Here is a 23,561-nt window from a genome sequence, read left to right as displayed (position 1 = left end):
AGAAAACATTGTATTGTGGGTCAAGGTATTCACTGGTAAGCCGTGAGTATTGTCAGAAGAAGTCAGGTAGATTAACACAAAAGCACACATGTTGATTTGGAACCAGACCTGGTCATGATAAGAGACTCAATGAAATCAGTGAGGCAATTTAGTCCTGACTAGCTTAATTGATTTTATTGCCTGAGTCTGAATCCAAGCCATTGCCACATTCTTTGTAGAGTGGGAGGAATTTCTTGCAATGGGAGGAGTAAGTAATATTTCTGCTGTAGAGGCATATATCAAGGTTAGCCAATGTGGTACCTTACAATGCTCTTGGACTCTAGGTGCCTTCATCCCATGCCATTTGTCATACTCCTGCGGCTGAGGGAAGTTGATATAATTCAACGGCTTCTAGAATACGCTGTGTGGACTACCCCTGACATTATAGGATGAAGAGAACTTGAGGAAGTTTATATGGCAGACTGCCCCCACAGCTCAGCTCTCATGCATCCAAATGTTCAGCGGGGTTTTGAAACATGAAGCCTCTCCTTTTAAACCTTTACATTCTCCACATTTAAACCTTTACATTCCCCACATGTATTGATTGATTGATTTAACTCTGTTTGAATGGCTGCCTAATAATACATGTTGTATGGGTAGCTCACACCATCTTTAATCTTTTAAGTAGGTATCAATTTTGGCATTCAGATTTTGGCATCCTGCTGGTTGATACCCCTGGTCGATATTTTGACCCCCAAGGAAGAAAAAAAAACAAAAAACCTTATGCTGAGCTGTTAAAAAGCCCCATGAGTTACTTGGAATATTTTTATTTTTATTTTTGGACAGGGGCACACACATTCTGACCAGGTGGAGTTCAAAATGGGATGGTGTATTTTGAGGCATTCTAATTTTTCCTCTGCAGTTCTGCATATTTAACTGGCTTTCTTTTAACTGCATTTCTGTGCTTGCAACAATAAGTCCAGCTTTGTCTAAGAGTAGTTATGTTTTCTGCAAAACTGCCAGATTTTTTGCATAACATGGGTGTCTTAAGAGGAGGGAGACAACTTTTGAGAACTAGTAAAGGAAACATTTTAACCACACACTTGGAGTGAATGTAGCTATGGTTACATACTTACTTGCATCTAAAGACACTGACCACAAGATAAATATTGTTATTTTTGTCACCTTCTTTATTAACAGCAAATATATTTGTGAGAACATTTATGAAGCTATGCAGTGAAGCAACACTAACTTCTGTCTATCATTACATATCATAGCAATATCTTTGTATGTGGTGGGATCACATCAGCAGCCTCTGTTGGTTTTAATAGGGTTTTTGCTAGAGTCCCATTGAAGTGAGTGAAGTTAGTTAGCAGCACAGATTGAATGTTAAGACATTTTGCCATGCTTGCAGTCTATAGAAACCCTGCAGTGTTAAATTCATTTCTTATATTTAAGCCATTAAATATGTTTATGTCAAGGAAGCCTGAACTTGCTGTAAAGTAAGGATGGGGGACCTGTGGCCTTCCAGGTTTTGCTTAACTACAACTCCCATAATGCTCTAACATGCACCATGCTGGCTGAAGCTGATGGGAGTTGGAATCCAACAGTATCTGAAGGGCCACAGATATTTTCCATCCCTGATGTGCTGGGTAATCTGCAGAGTAATGTGAGCACTAAACTCTATTGCTTTTTCAGTGTAGAACCATTGAAATTATTGAACATGACTAAGTTAGGTCTATTAATTTCAGTAGGTCTATTTTAGTAAAACATAGTTGTATACAGCTCGCTATCTAAATCCTATTGGTCCACACCTAGAAGCATAAATGTATTAAGCTCTTACATGAGCTTCTCATATAAGACATGTTTAAGTGAATTAGCCACTCTAAGGTAAAGGTAAAGGTACCCCTGCCCGTACGGGCCAGTCTTACCAGACTCTGGGGTTGGTGCGCCCATCTCACTCAAGAGGCCAGGGGCCAGCGCTGTCCGGAGACACTTCCAGGTCACGTGGCCAGCGTGACATCGCTGCTCTAGCCAGAGCCAGAGCCAGAGCCGCACACGGAAACGCCGTTTACCTTCCTGCTAGTAAGCGGTCCCTATTTATCTACTTGCACCCGGAGGTGCTTTCGAACTGCCAGGTTGGCAGGCGCTGGGACCGAACGACGGGAGCGCACCCCGCCGCAGGGATTCGAACCGCCGACCTTTCGATCGGCAAGCCCTAGGCGCTGAGGCTTTTACCCACAGCGCCACCTGCGTCCCTACAGCAGGATAAATATTATGTTTTAAAATGTCTATATTAGATGCTCCTAATACATACCTGCTGTGGTTTTTGTGAGGTGTCTCAGTGTGTATGGATTGTAGGTGATGTGTATGCATTTCTTAATGGTATTTATTGATGTTTGTTTTTAAATGTGTTGCAAGTCACTTGGAGACCATTGGGTAACAAAGGACTAAGAAGTCTAGATGATGATGATGATGATGATAAAGTGTTGTTTCACAACCAAGTACTGTCTTTCTTGATTATTGGCTTGTACTGCACATCTCATGCAAAAATGGTACTATTATTGGGTGAGTTTGTTTGGGATGCTTTGTTATGTGACCGTACTATCATTAGTGATCCATGGTGATGACTAATGAAGGAATAATCATATCTTCTCCACTGGCATACACAAATAGTGGCATGTGGAAAATTGAGGAAATGTTGTGAAGGTGTTCTCTGAAAATGAATTTGACAACTGAAAATGAATTTGAGATTTATTTCGATTCCTACTGCTGAAATAATAAAACCCTTTGCCTACTTTTTGAGAGAAAGTCAGTTGATTTATATCAGGCCTGTTTAACCGGTTGATCGCGTGATCACGCAATTAAAGAAGAAGAAAAGCTCAACAACTCTTATTGAGTGGGAGTAGATCGCAGTCTCTTGGAAGTTGGACACCCTTGATTTATATGAACAAAAGTTCAGTCTCCCTGCATAAGTAGTTACCCTACAAGGCTTACAGTCTAAAATGGACGTAGGGAAACAATGGAAGAATGGTGGTGGCGGCATCAACAGTAGAAAGAGAAGAATATTACCCTTAAAATCTGAAGATAGAGGAGTCATTTTTGTACAGCAGCCACAGTTTATGCTACAGAAGTGATAAGTTTGTATCAATGAAATGCAATAAAATCAGAATATTGTGCATGTCTGTTGGGACATGGTTGCCCAAATGAATATTTGGAGAGCCCCAGAATGTTGCTCAGCTTGGTGCCAGTTTATGTGCTGTTATAGTTCAGTGCACTTCATGCTTAATGGCCTTAGTTTGACCAGCTGCTTTATATTGTAGCACCCTGCTTGTGGTTAACGCTTAGCTGGAATGAAATATTCAACGCAGCAATAGAGAAATTAAAATAGTAATTTATTTGTCAGACAAATAAATGAGAGGCACAGTGGTATATGGTTACCAAGCTCTGGCCTGGCCTCCTGCCATTCTGGCCAGCATTTATATTTCCTTAATCCAGCCCCCTTGCTCCTCCTGTGGCTGCCTCTGTCCAATCAGCCTGGTTGAAATTCCTATTGGCTGTTTGCTAGAACCAATCACAAAAGATACACCCATTTCCTTTTGCCCTTTTATGGGACACAAAAAGCTATATATTCTTATATCTATAAATGACAAATAAGTAGTAATATTTCTTACATGTGTCTCAACAAGGAACCTTAATTACCAGCTCACCTCTTGCCCTCCTTGCCCTATTGCCTTCCAAAACAGATGGTTAATCTTAACTTTTTATCTTCAAGGATCTTGAGTTCACATCATCATTGAAAGATCTCCTTCATTTGGAGGTTCTAAACAAAAGGCCTGACAACCATATATCTAATGATGTTTCCTGCTTGGCAGGGGGGCTGGGCTGGTGGCTGACGTAATTTCAGGATAGTTACAACTCTTACAACTATATGAAATAAGAATCTAGCATTTCTTAAATCCTTTGCATAATTACATTTAAGCCAATATATTTAATACATAAATAACCTTTTAAAAGGAAAAGAAATCTTAAAAGGATCTCAGTTTAAGAAAGAAACAACTTTAGAAAAGACTTCCCAAAAATGCTCTCTCCCTTTCTGCCAGCCAGATGCTCTTGGCCTTTTAACCTTAGGAAAATATGGCTCAAGTTTAATGGGAGGCACATGGTGTTATTTTACTATTTACCCACTCTTAATTTTGACCACTCTTACAGCTTAATTGTACTCTGTAACATGCAAGGTCAGTGTCCTGCTCTCAGCCTGTAATTCCCTTTTTACGACTTTGAGAATTGTTTTCTGCTATAAATCAGGGGGCCCCCTTGTCTAGGAGGAAAAACATTGCCAAGGTTCTTAGGCAGCTGGACTTCTGCCTGGCATGAAACATTTGAAAATCTTTAAGCTCATTTTAAAATACAAGCCCTGATCAAACATATAAGCTTTGATAAAAATGCAGGCTTATGATTAGATGCCTCAATATTACTGAAAGGCGGGGCGGGCTGGTTATTGTTATGTTTACGGGTCTAGTACAACAGAGAAAACAGCTGGGGTAAACACAAGAACCTGCCATAGGTCCTTTTTATTGTTTTAGAAAGACAGTCAGGAAACAGGAAGTAGCAATCTGCTAAAAAGAAAAGCAACGTTTGGAAAGATTTAAAGTTTTCATAGGTGGCAATGAGTATAGTTACTGTATGTCTGGGGTGGCCAGCTCCCAAGAGACTGTGATCTGCTTACAGAGTTAAAAACTGGCAGTGATCTACCCCCTTTTTGGGGGTTCAGGTCAAAATTGTTGAGATTTTTTGGGGAGGAGGAAGGCCTGTTTTTTAGGCATTCAGATCAAAGTTGTTGTTGAGCTTTTTTTAGGGAGAAGGAAAGAACCATTTTTGGCAGGGCAAAAATTGAGCTTTTTTTAGGGCAGCCAAAGTTGTTGAGCTTCTTTGGAGGGAGCCAATGATCTACCACAGACGTCCAGTGATCTAACGGTAGATCACGATCTACCTGTTGGACGTGCCTGCTGTATGTATTCCAGTTCATAAGAGCTGTCTTTGTTTGACTGTTACATCAGAGTAAGCAAGTAAACATAAAGGGCACTGTGTATAAATGCATAAAAGGTGCTACAAATGAATGTTTAAAGGGTGCTATACGTATTAATAAGAGTATAAATGTATAAAGATCACGATAAGACATTGAAAGAATTTGTAAATATTGGCCTCAGAAGATTTTCTGATGTGGAGCCTGTAATTGTGTAGGAACTTTAAACCATATTTGAGCAGGGTAGGAGGCCATTTTTACATTCTACATGTATGTTGTACACAGAACACAAAACTATTCTTACTTGTTATAAAAAAAAAAGAGATGGTGGTGGGGAAATGACGTTTGATTTTTTCCCTTCATTTTCACCATTTTTTTGTATCTGTCAGTAGCTCTGATCATTTCACATGTGGTTAATATAATGGGGACTGCTTGTTTTTATTTGTACACATATCTGAAAATCCATATAGCATTTGGAATCATGCATTGGAGAACCAGTGTTGGCTACAGCTCTTGGTCAAGTATGCGCTTAAGAACAAACATGGGTTTACTGGCCCATAATTAGTAGAATGGCCTTTAATATTCTGGAATGGCCTTTAATATTGCCTCAGTTCTGGATCTCTGTGGGACCTTAATTCAGTTTACCCTGAATACCTTTGAGAATCACATGCTAATAGTTGTCAGCTTTCGTTTGTTCTATTTTTGGGCATTTTTGTGCCACAAACACGAGCTGTCTCTTTTGTAGTTTGTTAGGTCCCCCCTCCCTCCTGGACTAGCATATCTTTAAAAACAGAGATTTTTGTGTCTCATGTACCGTTGCTTATTGATTTATGGAACTGTCTTCCTGAGTATTAAAGAGATGTAGTCTGAGGCAGCTGACGGGTGAAGAAAAAACAAAGTTTGAACTGAAATATTCAGCTTAGAGCACAGAGAGAAATTGTTTTCACATTTTTTTTATCTTACATATTGGGGATGATGAAAGTCAGGAGATTTGGAGATGGGGCTTTTTTTGATGTGGTTTTCACACAATATACATCCCCCACCCCACCAAAGTGTCAATTGTTCTTAAAATTGGAAATTCTGACTCAGTGTAATCTTCTTATTAGTTTTCTCTGCCACGCACATCTGTATGTAGGATACAGTAATATTGTCATCCCTTTGTTGTAAACAATTTGTTTTTAGGATCATGCAGTGAGAAGCAAACATTGCAAGGATGTCACATCCCATCATCATGGCTTGGTGCTTATGAAAAGGGAAAAACAATAGCCCTCAGTCTCCTAAGTCTGTTCAGGACAATCTATTTATAATTTATCAAATGTTCACTGCAAGTTCCTTTGCATGTGGATACATGTGCTTTCCAAAATACAATGCTTCATTTGGGTTAATATCACACTTCCCCAATATTTTATTGTTGGGGACATGTGAGTAACAGAGTTAATAAATGGCCTCTCAGGGATAATAGGTTTTCCTGGGGATGCATGCTCTTTTCTCCTAACCCCCCGCCCCTGATTCCTGTTGTACTTATCCCCAAAGATTAAAGTTTGCCCTTACAGGAGAGCCATGGCAAGCATCAACTTCACAGAAGGGGTGACTGTGCCTGCAAATCACATCTAATTTGCAGAGATGTGCAATGAATGAAAAAGTTATAGTTAAACAAACCAAACCTTTAAATGGGCCATGCATGTAAACTCCTGCGTACAATTTGGCAGAATTTATCCTCTCTGGTAGGTCTTTTGTGCCTGTGAATTTCATCCACTTTGGTCAAAAGAGGGGGAGTTAGAGCTGTTTTTGGATTCTGTTTATAGCAAATGGAGTACTCAGAGCTTTATTTTATAGAAAGTGGCATTGAACCTGAAGCACAAATGGAAGCAGACAACACAGAGCAACTCAGAAGCAGATCAGAATTTTTATTTTAACCTCCACCTCCCAAGAGAATATGGAATATCATAAGTAGGACTGAAGGCAAGGCTGAAGACCTGGCTTTGAGATGAATGTCCTTATATAAAGGTGATGGCCTGGAACACTATATCTAATTAAATGATAAGGACTAAGTGTAGTGATGGGTCATTGGTAGCTACAGACTGAGACCTGCATGAAAGAATTAAATCCAGATGTTGAAGAAGAACTGACAAGTAAAATGTCAGATCAGAGGACTGCATACCAGGAGCTGTTTCCATGGCAGAGTCAAAGACAGCAACCAAACACAAGTTTTTTTGAGATATGAAGCTACGGTGTAATAATACAATGCAAATTAATTAATAATCAATAGTACTATTAAAAATTATGCACAGAAATTTGAAACAACAACAACAACAGCAACATTTTAAAGTAGTTTACCTTGATACATGGTCCAGTTTGTGGTATCTATGTTTTTGCCATCCAACTTGTATATGTTGCTAATTCAGCCTTCTGGAGTGTACTGGAGGATGGCAGTCTTGCACAGAGTTCTTGAATACATTTGACTTTGCATTTCTTCTGTGAACAGAGGCTTTCTATTTCCTGTGTGTTCAAGTTGCAGGATGTACTTTTGCTGGTTTCCCTCTGAGCTTTGGATTTTAGATGCGTTTTTCTTGACCATATCTATCAGATGAATACTTTCTTAAAGCATGGCTCTGAAATAGTCTAGACCAAGGTGCTGATTCAGGTTCAGGATCATGACTGGAAGTCTTGTCGTCTCAACATTGTCCTGGAACAACTATCAGAGCTTTTTAGCCCTGGCTGGCTAGGGGAGGGGTTGTGAGCGGGAGATGATTCCCACGTCATGCAGGGGGCGTTCCGGTCCCTGCTTCAACTCCATGGCTGGCACGCCACGCCCCTCCCTGGTTGGGCACCCAATAGGGAAGCTCGCGGGGGCGTGGCTTGCCGCTCAAATGCGGCCGCGCCAGCCATCCCCGCCATTGCACGCACATTTTCTTCGAGTCACCCACCCACCACTCCCTTTTAGAGTTCAGCTTTTCTGAGCCTTTGCTATGGACCTCTGGTTGGTCGCCCTGTTTAACCAGGGGGCCTGGTAGGAGTTTTTTCCAATTGGCTTAATTGGCCCGGCCTCTTGGTTTTTTTCGCCTACCTCATAGCAACTGTCACAACTTTCGTGGTATTTGGTGGTTAGGCATTGGAATGTGTTGTTGGTGTTTCGGGGGGCAAGGTGTGGCCATCGCCTACCCCTTCAATTTTGGGTATTCTGCTAAAGGGATCCGGCGGTCGTGGATCCTGTCCGATGCCCATGTGGCGGGGGGCCATGGCACGACCCTTGGTGACATCAGGAGAGAGCCTATAGTTGTATTAGCATCAACAGGCTCCCCCTACTGGTGGTTAACCCCTCCTCAGACTCACCCCTCTCCGAGTGGGTGGAGTCTAATGTTCCGTGGTCCAATGCCTAAGCCAGTACCTTCTCACATGCTGTAATCAATAAAGTTGTGGCTTTTTCCTTGCCCATTAACCTTATATACTATGTCCATGTGTCTTTATTCCCCAAGCGGGGGTCGGGTCCTTGAATCACAAGCTGAATTTGTTCTCTGCCCCGAGTATCAAATAGAACAGCAACTCTGAATACAGGTTACAGTTTCACTTCATGAAAACTATGAACAAACTCCTGATTACAATCTTTTCGCCACAGTGTGGTACTTGACAGCATCAGGTTGATTCCTTAAGGGTCTGTTTCTTACTCAGAAAACCCAGCAAACAAATGTGCTTTGGGATTCTGGAAGCAGCAGCAACAACTATCAGTGGACGTAATGTTTCTGGAAGATGGTCATTATTCTCACATCCCTGGAAAATTAATGAAGCATCTTTGCCAGCACTTGAGATAGCTTCATCACAGCTGGTTGCAGCCTGCAAGTTCATAGGTTCTTTGTGCTGAAAAAGCAGCTTGAGCAATTTAATTGTCTGTGGGAACAGCGCATACAGTTTGTCAATAGGTTCTTTAACAATCTTTGCTAGTATCCTGTCTCTGGTTCCAAATACATCACCTCTGGCACGATCCAGTTTGTGGCACTTTGAATTGAACTGATTTGCTGCTGCCATCCTGTTTGCAAAATGAAATAGCAGTGGACTCTCTCCAACATATGTAATATTGAATTATGTATTCCAGGCTTCCCTTGATGGCCTTATTACTAAAACAAACGCAGAAGACGCTCTTAGTAGTTCATTTTTAAAATTTTCTTCATTGTTTTATTATAAATTCCTTCCTTCCTTCCTTCCTTCCAGCACAGGGCAATGAAATAGGTTGGATTGGGGACTAGGCTCAAAGTCACCATATAAACTTTATGGCTAGGTGGCAATTTGAACCTTGAACACGGCAGTTCTAGTGGGATCCTCTGACCATTGAACCAGTTTGAAAAATGCCGGTATCTTCTAGAAAGTATTGGGAATGACAGGAGAGCACAGTAGCCTCTTCACCTACCACAGAATGTGCTAGATAACAAGCACAGTCCACTCTGTAATTTTTCTTTCTACTTTTCCTGGAGAAGTATGAGAACTCCCCTGTGCTTGCCAGTCATTACTGATGCTCTTTCTTACACAAAGCCACAGTTCTTGAAACTAGGTCTTGAAACCAGAAATGCATTTTTGTGCGGTTTCTGCAGTATGGGAGTCCATAAATGGTCTCCAGGAGAGTTCACACATCTATGGCTCATTATTAAGGTGTGGTTCTGAAATGGCATAATGGAACAGCATAGTATATGGCGAAGAGGAAATGTGGCATGTGCGTAAAAGGAGTATGATATACACATCATTTGGATAAGAAGATATATAATTTGCTAAATATTGATGTATAATCTGATTCCATAGGTTCTATCCAGTAAAGTAGTTCTGTAAGTGCAAGGAATTCCATTTGCTCCATGGAACTTCCCTTCTCTCTCCTCTCCCTTCCTCATCCCCCACAAAAGGCTGCTCCTGAGAGTTGGGGGAAACCCAGAACTGTTTTAGGGATGTGTAGGGAGAGGAGAGCAAGGGGTAATTCTATTGCACAGCCGAGGTCCTTGTACTAACGGAACTGCTTTTCTGGATACCATGTGATTATTTAAATAGTATATTTTGTTTACCTTATAGATATTTTCCAATTCCCTAATTTCCCGGTAAACTGAATAAATTATATTAGCTTTTGTAACTACTTGCAAACCTTTTCAGTATCCCTCTGTCCTGAAATACACTATTAGTTTATGAATCTTGAAACATATACCAATATCATTAAAAATATGTTCTTGGCAATGTGCATTTGATCTGTTGCTAGCTTGCAGGTGACTTGGGTTTTTGGTGAGTTGCCTTCTGCTTATCAAGACTGATGTGATCCAAAAACTTTTAAATCTTTGATTCTTTAATACTGACAGTTTTTCTAATTAAACTCTCACTTCTTTTTCTTTATCTGTGGAATTATGCATACAAAATGTAGCTGGGATATGTCAAACAGTGCAAATCAATGGTACAATACATTAATCAAATGCATGAGGGAGCAGCAGGAGAAAATGATTATGCAGTGTTACATAAGCGTTGATTTTTACTGATTTGCAAGTCTCTGTTACTACTTATCATTCCCTTTTGACTTCTAAACCCAGAGAGAATATAATATTTTTCTGGGCTGTCTGGTTATGTTGCCAAAAAAAGAACTGGCAGTGGGATTTTAAGATACCTGTGACTAAATGTAAATTGGAAACTTTGATAAAAGGTTCTAGCCTTTAGATAATATATCATTAGATAATCTTTTAATTTCTCTTTTCTCTTATTGGTACTATAGCCATGTATTAAAATAAGAGTGGTCATTCATCTTTACGTTTGTAATACATTCTGATCTACTCATCAGACTGTGATTTACAGTATTTATTTTTTTAAGCTATGGACTAGAGAAGAATAGAATGGTCAGGACTGCTTTCTCTTGCACATTGTGATTTAGTATAACAAAATTATTAAGGAATATCTTCATTGCATATAGATGCCCAGGGGCGTTACATATATCTTTAGGGCATGCTATTCATTTTGTGAAACTGTGCCATTCCTCCCTCTAAAAGTCAGTTTGCAAAAGGTTTACCCATCTGTTTCTCCAGGCAGTAAAATCTTCAGTAGAGGCTCTACCAAGCTGTGGTGGGTGGTAACAGAGGAAAATACCTTCTTAGGTGTTTAAATACCAACACTGTGATTACCAAATGCTCTCCCCAGAATCACGCCTGCTTTGAGAATAATATTTTTACTATGCTGTTTTTATTTGGTTGGCCCGTCTTAATGCATTTTGATTTTGTTGTGCGTCATGCTAGGGATTTCTTTGAAGGATGGTGCAAATACGCCGACGAATAAATAAATATACCTTAGTCCATACATTACCTGGGATGGCATAGTTACCACTGCTGTGTGCCCAGATTCCACTCCAGTAGCATTTAGCTAGTTGAACCATGTTGTAAAACAATACTTTGTGGGTTGTATCTAATGCGCTGTGAGTGGCATTCTGCTCATACAATGGGACTTCATCACCCTCTCCCTGCTTGTCTCCAAAATATGTTAGAGAGGGTCCTAGAACCCTCTGGAGCAGATCTTGAGGGTGTGCGGGGCTCAGGGGAAGAGAGGGAAGTTCTGTTATATGACTGGAATGGCAGGGGTGGATGAAACCCTATATTACTTAATGTAAAGTTAGTGGGGTTTTTTTTTTTAAGAAGTGGTATACAAATCTTGTTAGATAAGCAAATGATGGGATTGCTAGGATCTCACATATTACCAGTGCCAGCGCTGGTGGGGACGCTGGCATATGGGATGGTACATGATCCCATATGGTTTCATCATCTGTTTGCTTATTGCTAATGAAGCCTGTAGGATCCAGCCCCAGAGAAGTGGGATTACCACTCTGGTAACTTTCAAACTGTACATGTGTTCTCTTGATACTGAAATGGTCATACTCTCCATTCCAATGACTTCCGTTCCTTTGGCTCCTGAATTTGGTGCTGACTTTTACTGAGGGAGACAAACACAATGCACTTATTTCTATTAGATCCACAAAACATATATGGCACTACTAGATAATGTCCGGGCAGGACTGCAGGGTGGTAGTGTATTTTAATGAGGAACAAGAGGAGTGTCAGATTTCTTCCTCTTGCCCTGACAGATTATAACAAAGGAAACATCATTAGCTGCTGTTTGTAAAGTGCTTTGGTGAGGTTGTGGTGAAAGAGCCACAATAAAGGTGGAAATATTTTGTCTTTGAAATATGAATTTATGTTTATTATGTGATTTAGAGTTACTGAGATGCCCCTAAGTATTCTTTGAAGGAAAAGAAAATGTAAATTTAAAAATAAATGGTGGTGTCCAATGAAGTAGTTCCATTAGTGTCAATGAATTTTGGGTGTGCAACAGAACGCCTCTGTTGGGATACTGCCAGGGAGACAGAGGCCACCACTGTCTCCACGTCGAACTCCGGACGTCCATCGATCTCCCGTAGATACAGTATCCGTGATTAGCGACACGAGCTCCAGAAATAGATTGCCACATTCCTGGGCTGATGCACACTCTATCAGCAGAATTCACACACAGCAAAAGTTGCACTCAGGAGGGTATCATTTAGAATGTTTATTCAGCGTTGGTCAGAACAAAGAACAAACATGACTGCCTGCTAGCGTGTTCTGGCGCAGAGAGAGAAAACGAAAGCAATAGCAAACATAAACATCCTGTGAACAGGAAATACGCAGACTCTGTGACTCACAAGCCTGCTCCCTTTTAAGGTGGAACGGAAATATCCTAGCAGTCTCCTCCCTCACCTCTCTCCTTGCACCCCCGCACATCCCTTACATTTGTTAACGGGGGCCCCAATCACCCAGATCAGATTTGGGATGGGCGCAGAGGGTGTGCAGGGAGAAGAGAAGGAGGGTACGTCCATTTGCACAATCAGAAAATACTTGACCAACACAACTAGTTTGTCAGAATCCACTCAAAGAGTTCTGCACCACCAAATATTCCAGGGGATCTATAAATTGTGGATCCTTTCTGAACTCCTGTTAACTCTAATTAAATGTGGCACTAATGTGCAGAAATTTGTGCCTTAGATAACAAAATTGTGTACTTTGGCTGCATCCTTTCACACATTTGCTTGGGAAGTAAACACCATTGAATGCTTTGATCTTACTTCCAGGTGACCATCCATTTGAATGAGCGGCCACTTTGGGCTTTTGCTCGTAACTTGCTGGCTCTTGAGCCTCAGACGTAAATGCGCACTCAAAGCACAAATTGAAATAAGCACCCAAGCTTTGATGCTGTTTAACTACATTGCATTGCTTTCCACATGGTCCACATTTGATTGCACATCCCGATCCATGTACTTGTGCATCTACTACTCCTGCATAAGCATCATTTTAAAGCACAGGTAGAACTTAATTGGTGTGGTTACCAACCGTGGGCATGATCCAAATCTCTCTCACAGATAACTTGCATACAGACAAAAGTTGTGGAGGACATGAAGCTTAGTAATGAAGCAGGGTAGAAGATAAGGGCTAAAATGGAGATCGTTCATATGGCAAGATACCTCATAGGAAGCTGCCTTAGACTGAGCTGAACACTACATTCTTCTAGCTCACTGTTGTCTACACTTTTACAGAGGGGTATTGGTATTAGTTTGTTGCAGCAAAATCTACGAAGAATTATGTGGTGCCTTAAAAATGGTAGAAGTTTTTGTGGACCAAAGCCCACTTCATTAGATGCACAAAGTGGAACATATATAATATTGTCTATACTGACTGGCAGTGATTCTCTGGGGTTTTAGACAGGAGTCCTGTTCCCAGCTGGGGATTGAACCTGAGAAGCACCCTTTCCCCTTTGCCAGGTGGGAGTCGGATGGTAGCAGAGAGCAACTCTGTGCCCAACTGTGTGATAATGAGGTAGAGCCCAAGACAGAGGGGAAAAACATAATTTCCTGCACTGCAAATCCTTTCCCTTTGTCCTTTGCTCCCATTAATCCTTTGCTTTCTGATCTTTTAGTACACATATTATGAAAGGGGGTTGTCATAGTTATATAACTATGAGAACTAGCAACTTGCATCTCCACTCCTAAGTTGAGATCTTCAAGTTCTACTCCTTATTCAAAAGATTCTGCAGCATACAGCCTGCAGGGAAACATCTAAAATTTATGATGCTAGTAATAACCCTTCTGGTACCTAAGTCCCTGAAGAGACATAAATAACTCAGGAGTTCCATTTAAAAAATTGAATTCTTATTTATTACTCTGACACTTCCCTAATGACACACATACGCTCTGAAGGTGCTTCTAAAGATAACTGGTCCATGGGGCATGTACAAAGGGGTTGAAAAGGGGGTGACAGGGCAAAAAGGGAAAGCACCTCTGTTTCTGTGGAAATGTAAAGAATCCTTTTTAAGGTTGGCCATCGCAAGTGGACAGCACAGATTCCAAAATGGTTAGGTGCCTTCTGAAGCTTTGCCAAATGCCATGGTTAAGATACGGTTTCTTGCACTGTTAGTCAACCCTTTGCTTGAAATTAATCCTGCAGGCCAGTATGTGCAAGTGAAGACTTGCATCTGAGTAGACATGTATAGGCTTCTACTGTTAAGGTACCTGAATTGCTATGCCTTCTTTGGGGAGCGTGATTCTTTGGTTTACAGTTCCTCGTTTTAATGAAAATACAATTGCTTCTGATTAAGCAAGCTGATGAATAAGTATGCGCTTCAGAAAGATTACTTTGACTGTGTGGAAGATGATGGCAGCAATAAAAACAGACCAGTATGCTTTGGGACAGAAAAGGAGAAGAAGGGACAGAAACAGAGGAGGCTATTTTTACTCCTTCTGCCCTAAGTCAGCTGCCCAGTGCTCAACTTTTTCTAGCCTTTTGCTTCAAAAGCCAACATGGGTCTTACCTTTGGCTCAGAGGATGAACGCAGTGATATTGTACCAGGCACAAGTGGTAAAAGGTACTTCTAGTTACTAAAGCTGCCTGGGCTTCTGGTGACAGAACTGTTTCCAGAAGCACCCCCAGACTATATATCTGCTCCTTCAGGGAGAGTACAGCCTCATCTAGTGCAGATGATCTCTTGAATTGCCCACCCACAGAGACTCTGTTTTACCAGGATTTAAGCCACACAATTCATATGTTGTGAAAAATCAGATCTGAGTAACATCAGTGTTTGAATGGCAACTTGCCCCAAAACTCCTAACGAGCATGCCCAGCAGCTTCATATAGACATTAGCATATTTTTCGCTCTATAAGACACACCTTTTCCCTCCTAAAAAGTAAGGGGAAATGTGTGTGAGTCTTATGGAGCGAATGCAGGCTGCGCAGCTATCCCTGAAGCCAGAAGAGCAAGAGGGATTGCTGCGCACTCTTGCTCCCTCTTGCTCTTCTGGCTTCAGGGATAGCCACGCAAAGCCTCTTGAGCGCAGCCTTCATCCCGCTGCCCTGATAAGGCTTTGCGCTCCTATCCCAGAAGCCAGAACAGTGAGAGAGATCACTGCGCAGCGCTCTCTCTTGCTGTTCTAGCTTCTGGCTTAGCCCCTCAGTCCCTTCCCTCACCTCCCAGAAAAGCCCCCAAGAGCCGCACTCCCTTTAAAGAGTGTGCGGCTCTTGCTGGCTTTTCCGGGAGGTGAGGGAAGGGACATAGGGCAGCCCATCAGTCTCCCCCCCCCACCTCCCAGAAAAGCCCCCCAAAGCTCCCTTTAAAGAGCCTCACGGAGCGTGTCTGCGGCTCTTGGGGGCTTTTCCCCTAGGAGGGAATCACTGACGGGCTGTCCGTCCTCCCACCTTGGGGAAAAGCCTGCAAGCACTGCACACACGCTCCACGAGGCTCGTGAAAGGGAGCGCTGAGCAGAGCCTGGGATGCATACAGGCTCTGCTCAGCGCTCCCTTTAAAGAATATTTTTTTTCTTGCATTCCCCCTCTAATTACTAGGTGCGTCTTATGGTCAGGTGCATCTTATGGAGTGAAAAATACAGTAAATAGCATTGGAGATAAAATAGTGCCCTGCAACATGGGACCCCATAACACAACTGCCATGGGACTGAAAAGCACTCTCCCAAGTGCTAATTTCTGGACTCGGTCCTGAGGTAGTACCGGAACCACTGAAACCCCAATTCCCATTTGGGCCCTCTCCAGATGCTGCCATTAAATATGTGTGTGTGTGTGTGTGTGTGTGTGTGTACGTACTTCTGTGCTTTTGAACTAGAGATGCATCTGTTCCATTTGAGATGTCAGCATTGCACTATATAAGTAGGAGATCTCATCTCCTTGTTCGATATTTATATTTATCAATAGTCTTGATTGTGGCACTTATTGCTTGATTGCTTGGGGGTAATTATTGCTTATCAATACTCTTGATTGTGGCACTCAAACTAGTTAAAGAGCCACTTTTTACAATCACAGATTGCAATTTAATTCCGCTTGTTTCTGATTAGTTCAGGTTTTCCATCTCCCTAGCTAGCAGAAGGTTGCTGGAATTCTTCTGAGCTAAGCAGCTTTATGAGCATTGCACCCCAGTGCTTGACTTTAGGAGGCTGGCTTCTGCTGTTTTTCTGACTCTGTACAGTGTTTTCCCTATTTCTGTGTAGATGCAAACCTGTGCATCTGCCCCACAGAGAGATAAATAACACTTGAATCCTGCCATGGAAGGAATTGACCAATGGTGAATGGCTTTAAAAAGGAAATTGGAGGAGTGCCTCCCTTCTGATCTAGATTGTACCACTGGCTTTAAAATTTTGTCTCCTGTCCTGATACAGATCATCCCCCTTGTGTTGTTGTTCAAAAGTTAAAGCAACAATTTACTTAGAGGATGAGATCAAAATCAGTTGTAATTTGGATTTCTGTAGAGCCCTGGACCAAAGTACAGTTGTACCTTGGATCCCAAACACCTTGCGAGTTGAACGTTTTGGCTCCCGAATGCTGCAAACCCAGAAGTGAGTGTTCCAGTTTGCGAATGTTCTTTGGAATTGGAACATCCGACACGGCTTCCGTGGCTTCCGCAGCTTCCAGTTGGCTGCAGGAACTTATTGCAGCCGATCGGAAGCAGCACCTTGGTTTCCGAATGCTTTGGAAGTCGAACGGACTTCCGGAACAGATTCTGTTTGACTTCCGAGGTACCACTTTATTCAATAAGCAATTTACTTGTATCAGCTTGGGTGAGAGGTTGTCCCTCTAGCAAGTCCTAATACATGTCCCTAGCAGCCCTCTTTTGTACAGAATACATTGGTGGTTTTTCTGGGCTTGAATATGAAGGGAATGTTTGCAACCTGCTCTTTTTCTTAATTAGTAATGATAGGCTCATCATTTGCAGAAGTTGGAATTTTGTTTCATGACTTGGATCTTGTAGAGGTGGGACCTTTTCATGAGAGGGAAATGGGAGGTTCCCTTTACCTGCTCTGATGTTGTATGGGTATGTTGTTATTTTAATGTTGTCCTTATCTGGAGTGATCAAAGTGAGAGGGGAAAAATAAAGTGGAATGGTCTCATTTCAAATCAGGTCAGACTCAGTTATATCTTACTATATAATTAGTGGGTTATACTTTTGTTTTCCCCTGGTGAGCTCTCTGACCTTTGAATGAGCAGAATTTTTATTACTAATAAAATGAATGGCAGCTATAATGGTTTTTGGGGGAGAAGAGTAGTGCCATATTGCTTCTAAGAAACAAGATATACAATCTGGCAGGTTGCCGTCCCACCCCATCCCTGTGTTGCAGATCACATGTAATTATTCCTCAGGAACATCTGTACCTCTGGCCAGCTCAAAAATTAAATGGGCCTTTGTACTAGAAAGGCATGCCAAAAGCACAAATTTATTTCTGGGTGGTTTTTTTTTAAAGTGTTTGCCTTGCATTGAGAAGATCACTATAATTATTATGAAGTATAATAACAAAAATAATTAAAACATACTTTTAAAATACACCACTTCCTTCCAGTTTCACTTGGAATACATCCAAAAGTCGGACTTTGAATCTTGCTGAATTGCCTTTGGAAACTGTTTGTCTCTGTTAAAACCTGAAGTGCTGCCCCTGATTACAATGAGGCAAGCTGAAACCTCCTTTTTAGGACTCTGAAGACTATAAATGATGCATATCAAATGACGGAAGCAATCTGTTATTCTCAAAATATAATGACACAGATTTTCTTTTCATCACCATTTTATTTGGATTTAGAATCGGACAGTGCAGATTACACTGATAGCAATAAACTTTGTTGCCTAGCTCATCTCTTTACCATTATGTTCCCATTTCTTTTGCAGATTGCATGTGGCTCGGAGCACAATCTAGCAATAGTTGGTAAGTAGCTTCCATTATCAAATGCTTTGAACACTTCATTTCCAGTTAGAGCAGAACCAAGAATGTATCATGTGTGTCAAACTTACCATTTACGGTATACTGTGATCAGCGTGGAAATTGTGGCAGAGGACATGAGCATTGTACATAATGTACATAACCTGAAATGGGAAAAATGTGAATTGTTGGTGAAATGCTGACTCGAGTGAAGTTTGCATCAAAATTCTCATTGACCTTCAGTCAAGGATTTATTTAAAAAGAGGCTGCAGATTCTGCTGCTGCCTCTTAACTCCCCATAAACTTATCAATTGCAGATGTAACCTTCAAGAAGCTGCTTGGCAAACTGAAAATGCTAGGGGCGGGAGAAATTTGAAGTGGGAGGGGATTTAGAGGCAAAGTCGTTTTTTAAAAAAAGTGTAAGCAGTTTCAAGACTTCCATTTGGTTGTTTTTTTTATTAATGCTTTGAAAGTTTGGAAAATTACAAACAAGATGAGTTATGTTAACTGCATGGATCTCAAATATGAAAGTTAGCATTATTATTTCTTTCATGGCATATTTTTGTGCAACCCTCAATACTGAACAAGCTGGCTGCTCCTCATCTATTCTGTGCCACAGTCATGTGGAACCTCCGGCCCCTGGGGCTAATTAGGCCTGGCAGGGGTCCTAATCTGGTCTGCCAGGCCATTTCCCCCAAACCATGCCCAGCTGCCCAGCACCTGACATCAAAAATCAGGCAAATGTCTTTTATTTTGACAGGGGGAACATTCACTGTCAAGCAGATAATAAGAAATCTAACTTTATGAACTAATCTGTATTTTAGTATAAGGAGGAAAATTCTATGCATTTACAAATTTTTTTTGGCCTACAGCCAAAAATGTGACTTGTTATCTTCAAAAAATAAAAATGCTTTCTCATCTCTGCAGCTCCTGGCCTTGTGTAGTTTTCCTCTGCCCTCTTTCAGTTTTCCTGATCTTGCTTTTCCTCAATTGCACTCATTCCTCTGCATCACTTCCCATTGTTGAATCCTCATTTGCTAAGCTGCTCCAACCAGTTTCCCTTGCCTTGCTGTTTTTATAAGCCCGCCACTCCTACTTCCTAAGCCAATACTCCTTTTGCCTTCTAGTCCCTTTTTCATGCACTGCCTCTCCCTAAGAACAGAGCAGTTCAACAAATGGAAGACCAAAGCCCTTCTTCCTGCCTTGGCTCTCTGATGTCACGGCAGTTCAGCCAATCATTGCCAAAGGCATTACAAATATCAGCTCTAAATTCCTACTGCACCACAATACAGATCATATATCATAGGTTTAGGAATGTAGTGCATTATTTCTTTGTACTATGCAAAATCTTAAATCATGCAATGGGTGAACATCTTCCAGTTACTAGAATCTAGTACACAGCCAGCTTGACCTGGTGGCTAGAATAGTAGGCTTAGGACCTGGAAGACATAGAATCATAGAATAGTGGAGTCTTCTAGTCCAACCCCCTGCGACGCAGAAATCTCAACTAAAGCATCCATGACAGATGGGCATCCTACTTAAAAACCTCCAAGGAAAGAGAGTCCATCACTTCCTGAGGGAGTCTGTTCCACTGTCGAACAGCTCTTACTATCAGGAAGTTCTTCCTTACAAGAATCTTCATTCTTTTAATGAAGCCATTGGTTTGGGCCCTACCCTCTGGAGCAGGAGAAAACAGGCTTGCTCCATCTTCTGTGTGACAGCCCTTTAGAAATTTGAAGATGACTATCATATCTCCTCTCAGTCTCCTCTTTACAAGGCTAAACATACCCAACTCTCTCAACAATTCCTCATAAGATTTGGTTTCCATGTTATTGTGTGGCCAACTTTTCTCCCTTTCTTCCATCCCTCATCCCACTGGGAAATTGCTTTTAAGGGATGAGGGGACTTCCCAGAGTGGCTTTATGATACCCCCATGAGCAGAAGTGTCTTCTATTTGCACAGTGGTGCAAGCAATTGCATATGAAATATTATTATTAGTATCAGTTGTTACATTGTCGTTGTTAAAAACAATTATAAGAAGAGAAAATGCTGCTCCAACACAGTAAATCTTTGTTTTCTTTCTTTAAAGGAAGGTAAAGGAATCTTTGGCCCATTTATCCCACAAGGTCAATTTCTTCTCAATTAAGTTCTAGAGTTCTAGCTATGTTATGGTAAAAAGCATCAGCCCAAGAAACACTCCTAACAGATTATGAAAGGCATATTTCCATGGCAGAGTGAGCACCAATTGGGATGCAAGGCTGGAACTGCCTGATGGACAGACCTCTCTGCGATCCTGACAGTGTTATTTAGATGTTCGTGGCAGCCTTGTAAAGCAAGGGACGTGATCATGCGTCTGACGTGCGAACCCTGGGGACTTGGAAGACTGTCACTAGGAGATAATCATAAATTCTCTGTTTCTTTTTCATACTGCTCTAATAGTTGGGGGGATCTTTTAGCATAGCACAGAGCATTAGTGTACAGCAAGAAAGCGCAGCATGCCATTCTATTACTTTTATCTATTATACATGATAAATTCTGCTTCAACTGGGTCTGCATTGTAAGAGCTTCCTGGAAGACCAGCATGGAGGCATGTTAACAGAACTCTCTCTTTTCTCATTGCACTCCTAATCACATCCATAGGTTGTTAAAGGGCACCTAGCAGGGATTCTTCCTAACAACCATCAATTATTTATTCATTCTAGCATTTATGTGAGTTGGCCGTAGAAATTTGTCTCTAATCACTGTGTATTATTTCCTTGCTAATGTGAGTTTTTAAACAGGGGCAGGGACAGCCATTCAAGATCCAGGGTTCAGAAGTCCTTCTACAATTATACAGTGTTAACTAGGATGTAAGCTGCTTGAGACAACAGTAGAGCTGTTAAAAGCTACAATGAGCACAGGCAAATGTAAACTGACCAAAAAGCAAGAGCTAATAGGTGGAATATCTAAATGGTGAGTAAATTAACAGAATGCAACTAGCTGAGCACGAATCAGTACATATATAAGAGATGTCAGGCTGATCTGATCACAGCACAATTTAGACAAATATGACAAATGTGAAATGAGCAACATTTATGCTGGCTAACTCCAAGGTGCGAAATGAAAAAAGTCCTGGCAGAAAGGCTTGGATTCATCCTCATTTCCAGGCTAGTTTTGCAGTTAATGATCCTCTCTCCACCCCAGATACCATAGGTGCCCTCATTTAATTGTATGCTTATTTTCTCAGTATATAACTAAAAAAAACTGTTGAGTCAGTCTTATTTTTATGGGATTCCCAGGTAAAATGCAAACATGGAACCCAACTATATATTGGCTCCTCTGCTTTGGAAATAAAATGCTGAGATGAACCAAAAACATCCCTCTCTTTAAAAAAGCCAAGGGGAAAACACACAATAGCATAAATGCATGGTGTGTACAGGGTTGTTGCTATTTTTGTTATACCAGAGTTATTCCCCTATAGGAAACCCATCATTTTTGAAGGGCCTTTGTATTGGAAGCCATCTAGATTTTCAATGGGAAGCTAACGGGAGCTAGTAGTTGAGGGAAACTCAGTAACAAGATTAGCCTTGGTGGTTTCTGCCTTCCTAAATGCCTGTAAGTCCTGCCAATACAGCAACCACCAGCAGTACAAATCTGTGCATTTCAGTGAATCATAGAATAAGCCTGGGAGCAGACCATCAGAGTAATTTAATCTGAAGTTTTATATAGGTTAAGTCAGAGACACTTATTTAATGAGTCTTTCAGGATGCTTGGAACATGCTGTCCTCTTCCCATCACATTGCTGTTTGCTGGTGTTGGAAGCTATATTACCCACGGTATCTTTCGGCTAGGGGAAATGGGCCTGTCCCTTAGAGGTGAGAGAGTGAAGGACACAGGTCTATCCAATGACTCAGACCCAGAGAATGGAGTTTGCGGGAACCTAATAAGGGGTTATGATTGGCAATCTGTTCAGGGCTTTTGGGCTGTTCCGTGAGTCATAAATCTTTGACTCGTTCTGTAGGTTTTTGAAAGATGATAGAATAAGAACATAAGAGACTGCTCAGATCAGGTTGAAGGACTACCTAGCCCAGCATCCTGTTCTTTCAGTGGCCAGCCAGATGGCGGTGGGAAGCCTGCAAGCAGGACATGAGTGCAACAACACTCTCCCCTCCTGCAGTTTCCAGCAACTGGTATTCAGAAGCATACTGCCTCCAACAGTGGAGGGTAGGAAATAGTCATCACGCTTAGGAGCCATTGATTGTTTTGTGATATATAACTCGCTCAAAATTGCAGGGGACTATGTCTCATTTTGCATCATACTAACTTTCATTAAGTGGCTGTCATTACAGGGCTGAGACAGTTCTAATAGGACCCTTATAACCATGTGCCACCCTACTTAATTTTCACTATACTTAGTTGACCTCTACTTTACATACGGTATGCTTATACAACCTGTGTATATTTTCATAAGTTAAATTTGGTTTTATCTATTGCTACATATGCACATCTATGAAATCTGATGGGTACTGTGGCTTTGAAACATATACACACTTGGTAAAATAAAGATGCAGTGTACATGGGTACACTTTTTCCTTACGTGAGTATGTTTGTGCAGGGAAATTTCACCTATCATTGCCTTAAGATTGTTTTTGTTAAGGTGAGTCCTCCCTCCCCAATTTGGTCCTAATACTATTTGCCTGTTGCACTGGGCTTTCCCTCTTAGGACATGACTTTATATAAAATGCATATTTGCTTATATGTTTATGAAATACGCATAAATATAAAATGAACTGATTTCAATGCATTCATTTTAATGAGTTGTGGTTTTTGCCTAGTTCAGGCAGTTTCCCAACCATATATATATTTAAAAAAATGTTTTGTTCTCCATTTCTGTAATGTAATTTCCCAGCTGCCAACAGAATTATCTATCTATTATCTATTAAATGCCAATATTTAATTTTCTGATTCACTTCAGAACTCTAAAAAATCTGCTTGATTTAGCTATTTTAAACTCATTACAGAAGTACACCTTGCAAAAATGTATCAGATAGACAATCCTCTATATTACCAGCCAATAAAATTGTTACATAGTAGTTCATACTGCAGGGGGAATAGAAAACAAGAATGTGCTCCTTTGTTAAATCTCTACAGTGGTACCTCGGGTTAAGTACTTAATTTGTTCTGGAGGTCCGTTCTTAACCTGAAACTATTCTTAACCTGAGGTTCTACTTTAGCTAATGGGGTCTCCCACTGCTGCCACGCCACTGGAGTACGATTTCTGTTCTCATCCTGAAGCAAAGTTCTTAACCCGAGGTACTATTTCTGGGTTAGCGGAGTCTGTAACCTGAAACGTCTGTA

At 41.2% G+C, this 23,561-nt stretch overlaps 1 protein-coding gene across 5 annotated transcripts in view; it reads left to right on the top strand.

Moving 5' to 3' along the window:
- The window catches only part of SERGEF (secretion regulating guanine nucleotide exchange factor), a 122,501-nt gene that overhangs the window by 45,043 nt on the left and 53,897 nt on the right, over positions 1-23,561 (top strand). For all 5 annotated transcript variants that reach the window (XM_083714665.1, XM_083714667.1, XM_083714666.1 and 2 more), the window contains exon 10: positions 18,194-18,230. In XM_083714665.1, coding sequence (XP_083570791.1) covers positions 18,194-18,230 — 37 coding nt within the window. The remainder of the gene's footprint in view (positions 1-18,193; positions 18,231-23,561) is intronic.

This window comes from Podarcis gaigeae (assembly GCF_964106915.1).
Source record: "Podarcis gaigeae genome assembly, chromosome: 1".
NCBI lineage: Eukaryota > Metazoa > Chordata > Lepidosauria > Squamata > Lacertidae > Podarcis > Podarcis gaigeae.
This window is presented reverse-complemented; position numbering and strand designations above follow the sequence as displayed.